The 9,643-nt window shown below is 34.7% G+C and overlaps 2 protein-coding genes across 2 annotated transcripts; both read left to right on the top strand.

The window, feature by feature from the left end:
* The first annotated feature begins 6,866 nt into the window (after positions 1-6,866).
* LOC127744526 (30S ribosomal protein S2, chloroplastic) lies at positions 6,867-7,907 on the top strand. The gene has a single exon (XM_052256648.1). The coding sequence runs from the start codon at positions 6,890-6,892 to the stop codon at positions 7,694-7,696; it is 807 nt and encodes a 268-aa protein (XP_052112608.1). The 5' UTR covers positions 6,867-6,889; the 3' UTR covers positions 7,697-7,907.
* LOC127744527 (ATP synthase subunit a, chloroplastic) lies at positions 7,891-8,902 on the top strand. Its single transcript, XM_052256650.1, has one exon. It carries the CDS (start codon positions 7,913-7,915, stop codon positions 8,654-8,656), a length of 744 nt encoding a protein of 247 aa, XP_052112610.1. The 5' UTR covers positions 7,891-7,912; the 3' UTR covers positions 8,657-8,902.
* The last annotated feature ends 741 nt before the right edge of the window (positions 8,903-9,643 follow it).

Here is a 9,643-nt window from a genome sequence, read left to right as displayed (position 1 = left end):
TATGAATGTCCTATGAATCCATCACCTCTCTTAAATGAAAAGTGCTTTAATTCCAAAAGAACAAGAAGTACAGGATTTCGAAATTTATCTTTGAAACTAGTTGAATTAGTTTGATGTGGTGACAATACTTTTTGTTTTCTGAATGAATGCTTGAACAGTGCATATATATTTTGAATTTGTTGCTTTAAGAATGTTAAAATTGTTGGCTCTTGAAAGAATGAAGAAAAAGAGAACTGTTATTGAGGATCTAAAAAATCATCAAATTGATTCTTGAAGCAAGAAAAAGCAGTGATTCAAAAAAAAACGAAAAAAAAATTAAGAGAAAAAGAAAGAAATAAAGTTGTGATCCAAGGCAAAAAGAGTGTGCTTAAGAACCCTGGACACCTCTAATTGGGGACTCTAGCAAAGCTGAGTCACAATCTAAAAAGGTTCACCCAATTATGTGTCTGTGGCATGTATGTGTCTGGTGGTAATACTGGAAGACAGAGTGCTTTGGGCCACAGCCAAGACTCATAAAGTAGCTATGTTCAAGAATCATAATTCTTAACTAGGAGAATCAATAACATTATCTGAATTCTGAGTTCCTATGGATGCCAATCATTCTAAACTTCAAAGGATAAAGTGAGATGCCGAAACTGTTCAGAAGCAAAAAGCTACTAGTCCTGCTCATCTAATTGGAGCTAAGTTTCTTTGATATTTTGGAGTCTATAGTATATTCTCTTCTTTTTATTCTATTTTGATTTTCAGTTGCTTGGGGACAAGCAACAATTTAAGTTTGGTGTTGTGATGAGCGGATAATTTATACGCTTTTTGGCATTGTTTTTAGTATGAATTTAGTATATTTTAGTTAGTTTTTAGTATACTTTTAGTAGTTTTTAGTTAAAATTCACTTTTCTGGACTTTACTATGAGTTTGTGTGTTTTTCTATGATTTCAGGTATTTTCTGGCTGAAATTAAGGGTCCTGAGCAAAAATCTGATTCAGAGGCTGAAAAGGACTGCAGATGCTGTTGGATTCTGACCTCCCTGCACTCGAAGTGGATTTTCTAGAGCTACAGAAGCCCAATTGGCGCGCTCTCAATGGCGTGGGAAAGTAGACATCCTGGGATTTTCAGCAATGTATAATAATCTATACTTTGCCCAAGATTTGATGGCCCAAATCGGCGTTGCAAATCAGCTTCAGAATTCCCGGCATTTAACGCCGGAACTGGCATAAGAATTGGAGTTAAACGCCCAAACTGGCATAAAAGCTAGCGTTTAACTCCAGAAAAAGTCTCTACACATAAAAGCTTTAATGCTCAGCCCAAGCACACACGAAGTGGACCTCGGAAGTAGATTTTTACGTCATTTACTCATTTCTGTATACCCTAGATTACTAGTTCACTATTAATAGGATCTTTTGACATGGTATCTATACCTCATGACACTTTACACGTTTCTCATTGTATTTTCTACGGCATGAGTCTCTAAACCCCATGGTTAGGGGTGAGGAGCTCTGCTGTGTCTTGATGGATTAATGCAATTACTACTGTTTTTCATTCAATCACGCCTGCTTCTATTCTAAGATATCACTTGTTCCTAAACCTGATGAATGTGATGATCCGTGACACTCATCATCATTCTCAACTATGAACGTGTGCCTGACAACCACCTCCGTTCTACCTTAGATTGAGTAGATATCTCTTGGATTCCTTAATCAGAATCTTCGTGGTATAAGCTAGAACTGATGGCGGCATTCAAGAGAATCCGGAAGGTCTAAACCTTGTCTGTGGTATTCTGAGTAGGATTCAAGGATTGAATGACTGTGACGAGCTTCAAACTCCTGAGGGCTGGGCGTTAGTGACAGACGCAAAAGAATCACTGGATTCTATTACAACCCGATTGAGAATCGACAGATGATTAGCCGTGCTGTGACAGAGCGCGTTGAACATTTTCACTGAGAGGATGGGAGGTAGCCATTGACAACAGTGAAACCCTACATACAGCTTGCCATGGAAGGAGCCTTGCGTGCTTGAAGAAGAAGACAGTAGGAAAGCAGAGGTTCAGAAGATAGAGCATCTCCAAAACCTCAACCTTTTCCCCATTACTGCAAAACAAGTACTTATTTCATGTTCTTTTGCTTTTCACAATCAAACCTGATAATTATTGATATCCTGACTAAGAGTTACAAGATAACCATAGCTTGCTTCAAGCCGACAATCTCCGTGGGATCGACCCTTACACACGTAAGGTATTACTTGGACGACCCAGTGCACTTGCTGGTTAGTTGTGCGGGATTGCAAAAGTGTGATTGCAATTTCGTACACCAACCATAAACCCTAAACCATAAACCATAATCTTTAAACCCTAAACCCTAAACCCTAAACCATAAACCCTAAACCATAAATCATAAACCATAAAACCTAAACCATAAACCATAAACCATAAACCCTAAACCATAAACACTAAACCCTAAACCCAAAACCCAAAACACTAAACCTTAAACACTAAACCACAAACACCAAACCATAAACCCTAAACCCTAAACCATAAATTATAAACCCTAAACCATAAACCCTAAACCTTAAACCGTAAACCTTAAACCCTTAACCCTAAACCATAAAACCTAACCCTAAACCATAAACCCTAAACAATACACCATAAACCCTAAACCATCAACCATAAAACCTAAACCCTAAACCATAAACCTTAAACCCAGACCCTAAACCACAAACCCAAACCCTAAACTGTAAAACATAAATCATAAACCCTAAATGCTAAACCTCAGACCCTAAAACCTAAACAATAAAATCTAAACTCTAAACCCTAAATCCCAAACCCCAAACCCCAAAACCTAAACCCTAAACCACAAACCACAAACCTTTAATCATAAACCCTAGCCCACAAACACCAAACCCTAAAACACAAATTCTAAACACTAAATCCTAACCCATATATACCAAACCCTAAGCCCTAAACCCTAAACCATAAACTCTAAACCCTAAACTATAAACCATAAAGACAAAACCAGAACCCCTAAACCCAAACCCGCAAACACAAAACCCTACGCTAAACCTAAACCCTAAACCATAAACCCTAAACCCTACCCCCTAAACCCTAACACGGAAACACCTTACCCTAAACCCTAAACCCTAAAACACAAACCGCAAACCCTATACCCTAAACCCTTAACCATAAACCCCAATGCCTAAACCCTAAACCCTAACCCCCAAACCATAAATGATAAACCCTAAACCCAATACAATAAACCATAAACCCTAAACCGTGAAACATAAACCATAAACCATAAACACTAAACCCAAGACTCTAAAACCTAAACACTAAACCATAAACCCAAAACCATAAACCATAGACCTTAACCCCCAAACCCTAAACCATAAACCAGAAACCCTAAATCCTAAACAATAAACCCTAAACCCTAAACCCTAAACCATAAACCATATACCCTAACCCATAAACCGTAAAACCTAAACCCTAAACCATAAACACTAAACCCAAACCCTAAACCACAAACACAAACCCTAAACAATAAAAACTAAATAATAAACCATGAACCCTAAACCCTAAACCATAAACCACAAACTCTATAACCTAAACAATAAAACCTAAACCTTAAACAGTAAACCCAAAAACCTCAAACCCCAAACCCTAAACCGTAAGCCACAAACCACAAACCCTTAACCCTAAAACCCAGCCCACAAACACCAAACCCTAAAACACAAATCCTAAATACTAAATCCTAACCCATAAATACCAACCCTAAATCTTAAACCCTAAACAATAAACTCTAAACCCTAAACTCTAAACCATAAACCCAAAACCAAAAACCCTAAACCCTAAATCGTATGGATATGTAAAATACAGGATTTCCAATCCTAGCAAGAAAAGGGGGGAAACGGATACTCAATTTCAAAGTGAGTAAACAGAATTCCATACTCGATCTCATAGATACATATGGATACATATAGAATTCTGTGGAAAGCCGTATTTGATGAAAGTCGTATGTACGGCTTGGGGGGAGATCTTTCATATCTTTCGAGATCCACCCTACAATATGGGGCCAAAAAGCCAAAATAAATCATTTTAGCCCTTAGAAGTTATAAAAAAAAACAGATTATCCCTTTCACGCTCATGTCACGGCGAGGTTTAATGCAGGCTTAAACTTCAACACTGCCTTCCTTATTGCTTCCTTAACCTTGTAAGCTATCCTACAATTCAGACTATGCTTTTAAATTGTGGTTGCAGTTGCGATTTTACTAAAGAGAAATCATAGTATACCAACTTTTAATGCAGGCTTAAACTTCAACACTAAGGGAGGAGGAGGACGAAAATCCTAGTGAGGAAGACCTCCTGGGACGTCCTTCAAGCAAGAAGGAGTTTCCTATTAAGGATCCAAAGGAATCTGAGGCTCATATAGAGACCATAGAGATTCCATTAAATCTCCTTCTGCCATTCATAGTTATTTATCCTTATTGCTTCCTTATTGCTTCCTTAACCCCCCCTCTTTTTAAAAAAGAGGATTTAATTGAATATGAAGGAGTCAAAGAATGTAAACCAAAATACCAAATCAAAGTAGAGCGATTTTTTTTCATTCCCGAAGAAGTGCATCTTTTATCCGAACCTTCTTCCATAATGGTAAGGAACAACAGTATTATTGAAACAAATACACCAATCACTTTTAATATAAAAAGTCGAGTAGGCGGATTGGTGCGAATGGAGAAGAAAAAAAAAAAGATTGAATTACAAATATTTTCTGGGGATATCCATTTTCCTGGCGAAATGGATAAGGTATACCGACACAGTGGTATTTTGATACAACCCGAAAGGTTAAAAAAAGATTCAAAGGAATCAAAAAAAATTAAAAATTGGATCTCTGTCCAATGGATCACAATTATCAAGAAAAAGTATTTTGTTTTGGTTCGACCTGTAATTCTATATGAAATTACAAACGGTATCAATTTAGTCAAACTTTTTCCACAAGATCTGTTCCGGGAAAGGGATAATTTGGAGCTTAAAGCTCTCAATTATATTCTTTATGGAAATGGGAAATCAATTCGTAAAATTTCTCACACAAGCATTCAATTAGTTCGAACTTGTTTAGTATTGAATTGGGATCGAGATAAAAAAAGTTCTTCGATAGAAGAATCCCGTGCTTCTTTTGTTGAAGTAAATATAAATGGTCTGATTGGAGATTTTCTAAGAATTGATCCAACGAAATCGCGGATTTCCTATATCAGAAAAAGAAATGATCCATCCGGTTCAGAATGGATCTCGGATAATGAGTCAGATCAAATCAATATTAATCCATTTTTTCCTATTTCTTTCCAGAAAAGAATTCAACAATCACATATCCAAAATCATGAAACGATTCATGTGTTGTTGAACAGAAATACAGAATGCCAATCTTTGATAATTTTGTCATCATATGATTGTTTTGAAATAGGACCTTTTAGCAATGTAAAATACTACAACGAGCTGAAAATAAAAAAGAGAATAAAAAAAATAAAAAAGGATCTTCAAATTCCAATTAAGAATTCATTAGGTCCCGTAGGAATAGCACTTCAAGTTTCAAATTTTTATTCAGTTTACCTTTTAATAACTCATAATCAGATCTCGATGAATAAAAATTTGAAACTTGACAAGTTTTTTTTAACTTGGCAAGCATTAAAAATTTTTTTAATGGACGAAACCGAGATAATTTATAAGCCCGATCCATGCAGCAACATAAAATTAAATACATTCCGTTTGAATTGGGATTTTCTCCATCATGATTATGATTCTAAATATTGTGAAAAAACGATTACAATAATTAGCCTGGGACAATTTATTTGTGAAAATGTATGTCTATCTCAAACAAAAAATAGACTAGAACTAAAATTAAAATCGGGACAAGTTTTAATTGTTAAAATGGATTCCATATTAATAAGATCGGCTAATACCTATTTGGCGACTCCAGGAGCAACAGTTCATGGACATTTTGGAGAAATCTTTTTTGAAGGAGATATATTAGTAACATTTATATATGAAAAATCGAGATCAGGTGATATAACCCAAGGTCTTCCAAAAGTGGAACAGGTATTAGAAGTTCGTTCGATTGATTCAATATCGATTAACCTAGGGAAGAGGGTTGACGCTTGGAACGAACATATAACCAAAATTCTCGGCATTCCTTGGGGATTCTTTATTTGTACTGAGCTAACTATTGTCCAAAGTCGAATTTCTTTGGTTAATAAAATCCAAAGGGTTTATCGATCCCAAGGAGTGCATATACATAATAGACATATTGAGATTATCGTACGCCAAATAACATCAAAAGTATTGGTTTCAGAAGATGGAATGTCTAATGTTTTTTCACCCAGCGAGCTAATTGGATTGTTTCGAGCTGAACGAGCGGGACGTGCCTTAGAAGAAGTAATTTGTTACCGAGCTCTATTATTGGGAATAACAAAAACATCTTTGAATACCCAAAGTTTCATATCCGAAGCGAGTTTTCAAGAAACTACTAGAGTTTTAGCAAAAGCTGCTCTCCGAGGTCGTATCGATTGGTTGAAAGGTCTGAAAGAGAACGTTGTTTTGGGGGGAATGATACCCGTTGGTACCGGATTCAAAAGGGTAACACAGCCTTCAAAGCAAAGACAACTTATTAAGATTGCTCCGAAAAAAAAGAATTTACTCGAGGAAAAAATAAAAGATATCCTGTTCCACCATAGAGAATTTGTTTTTTAATTTCAAGAATTTATGTGATACGTTGCAGCAATCATTTCCGAAGATTTGATAATTGCTAAAAGCCTATTTTTTCGAATTTCTAATTCTTAAATTTAAATAAAGGCGTTTGATTACATTATTGAAAGAGAACAAAGAAAAAAGTAAAAAAAATTGAATGGCCTGACCATGTATCAAGAGCCAATCTTCGATAAAAGAGAAGGTTCCATCGGAACAAAACTTTTCTTATTTCAGGATACCCTGTCTCTTTTTTTGTGGGGATCAATGACAAAAAGATACTGGAACATAACGTTGGAAGAGATGATGGAAGCGGGAGTTCATTTTGGCCATGGTACTAGAAAATGGAATCCCAGAATGGCACCTTATATATCCACAAAACGTAAGGGTATTCATATTCTAAATCTTACAAGAACTGCTCGCTTTTTATCAGAAGCTTGTGATTTGGTTTTTGATGCAGCAAGTAAGGGGAAACAATTTTTAATTGTTGGCACAAAAAATAAAGCTGCGGATTTAATAGCACGGGCTGCAACAAGAGCTCGGTGTCATTATGTTAATAAAAAATGGCTCGGCGGTATGTTAACCAATTGGTATACTACAGAAACGAGACTTCATAAGTTCAGGTCCTTGAGAACAGAACAAAAAACGGGCAGAATCCATAGTTTGCCAAAAAAAGATACTGCTATTTTGAAGAGACAGTTATCGCACTTGGAAACCTATCTGGGTGGCATTAAATATATGACTGGCTTACCCGATATTGTCATAATCGTTGATCAGCAAGAGGAGTATACCGCTCTTAGAGAATGTATCACTTTGGGAATTCCAACAATTTGTTTAATCGATACAAATTGTGACCCCAATCTCGCGGATATTTCGATTCCAGCTAATGATGATGCTATAGCTTCAATTCGGTTAATTCTTAACAAATTAGTATTTGCAATTTGTGAAGGTCGTTCTAGCTATATACGAAATTCTTAATTAATAATAAAATAAATTATTCCATTGAGAACTTCATAGATTTATAGAATAGAATCGGTTACTATAACTAATTTACTAAATCGCGCAAAAAACAAAAAACCCAGAAATATTAAGTGATTAGTCGATATTCAAAATAAAAGATTTAACAGACAATTGAAAAAATAGATGATTGAATCAAAATAATTCCTTTCAAGTTCTATTTATTTTGAGGGCAATATGAATATTCTATTATGTTCCATCAACACATTAAAAAGATTATATGAGATATCTTCCGTGGAAGTAGGTCAACATCTCTATTGGCAATTAGGGGGGTTCCAAGTGCATGCCCAAGTACTTATAACTTCTTGGGTCGTAATTGCTATCTTATTGGTTTCAGCCATTTTAGTTGTTAGAAATCCGCAAACCATTCCCACTTTTGGTCAGAATTTCTTTGAATATGTCCTCGAATTCATTCGAGATGTAAGTAAAACTCAGATTGGGGAAGAATATGGTCCGTGGGTTCCCTTTGTTGGAACTATGTTCTTATTTATTTTTGTTTCAAATTGGTCGGGGGCTCTTTTGCCTTGGAAAATAATACAGTTACCTCATGGGGAGTTAGCTGCACCCACAAATGATATAAATACTACTGTTGCATTAGCTTTACTTACATCAGTAGCATATTTCTATGCGGGTCTTTCGAAAAAGGGATTAGCTTATTTTGGTAAATACATCCAACCAACTCCAATCCTTCTACCAATTAACATCTTAGAAGATTTCACAAAACCCCTGTCGCTTAGCTTTCGACTTTTCGGAAATATATTAGCTGATGAATTAGTAGTTGTTGTTCTTGTTTCTTTAGTACCCTTAGTAGTTCCTATACCTGTCATGTTCCTTGGATTATTTACAAGCGGTATTCAAGCCCTTATTTTTGCTACTTTAGCTGCGGCTTATATAGGTGAATCCATGGAAGGCCATCATTAACTTAACAAATTTAGGAAATAGTCTTTTTTTTAGTTTCTAGTTTAGTTTGACTCGCCACAATATATGTGCGGCTAAAGATAATATACTTAGGTAACAAAAATACATAAAAGATAAACAAATAAGTTTTGAATTCTGATTCTATTAATTGAATATTCATAAATACGGGGTTAAATTAAATGCAATCAAAGTATAAATAAATATATGATTTGGTAAAAAAATAGAAAAGATTACTTGAGAGCTGTAAAAAAAAATAGGAAAAACATTAAAAGATGTTTTTCCTATTTTTTTTTTACTAAACTAAAAAGAATCTTTGTTTTCAATTTTTTTCAATAACTTTTTGGTATTGTTTTTGTTGTATTTTATTTTGTTCATTCAATCTATAACATAAATATTTTTTTTACATTATAATATAGATCTAATTTGAATATTATTTGATTAGAGTCTATTAATGTTGTAAATGTAAATATTAAGAACTTTAACTTTGAACTTTGTAGGATATTTCCGTTTACGACATGTGATTAAAATGGATATTACATAAAACTAGAACGTATTTGTATTTCATTCATATTCAATTCAACAATAAATAAAAATTCCATTTAGATCACTCAAATTTCAATATTTCGTTGCAAAGATTCAGTTCTTCGGTCGAACGAATTTTTTTAGATTGATTATACCATATGGATATAAACGAGGATATAATCAAAAAGAAGAAAAGGGCTAGCAAAAACCTAAGACTAAATTTTTTAAGTTCAAATTTTGTAAAACCGAATAAACGGGCTTATAGATAAAAGATGCTATAAATATTCCGAAAAAAGACAGACTGACCGAAAAAGTTGCATTTGTTAAAAATTCAAACCAATCGAAAGAATTTTTAAAATTTTGATGCAACAGGTCTATAGAAGGGATTAACAATTTGGATAATATATCCAAATTTGTTCCTTCTTGGCTAAAAGAGATTCCTATTACTCCAACCAACAAAGTAAATAA

Source organism: Arachis duranensis, unplaced genomic scaffold (genome assembly GCF_000817695.3).
Source record: "Arachis duranensis cultivar V14167 unplaced genomic scaffold, aradu.V14167.gnm2.J7QH unplaced_Scaffold_5501, whole genome shotgun sequence".
NCBI lineage: Eukaryota > Viridiplantae > Streptophyta > Magnoliopsida > Fabales > Fabaceae > Arachis > Arachis duranensis.
The sequence above is the reverse complement of the archived record's forward strand: the minus strand, read 5'-3'. Positions and strand labels throughout refer to the sequence as shown.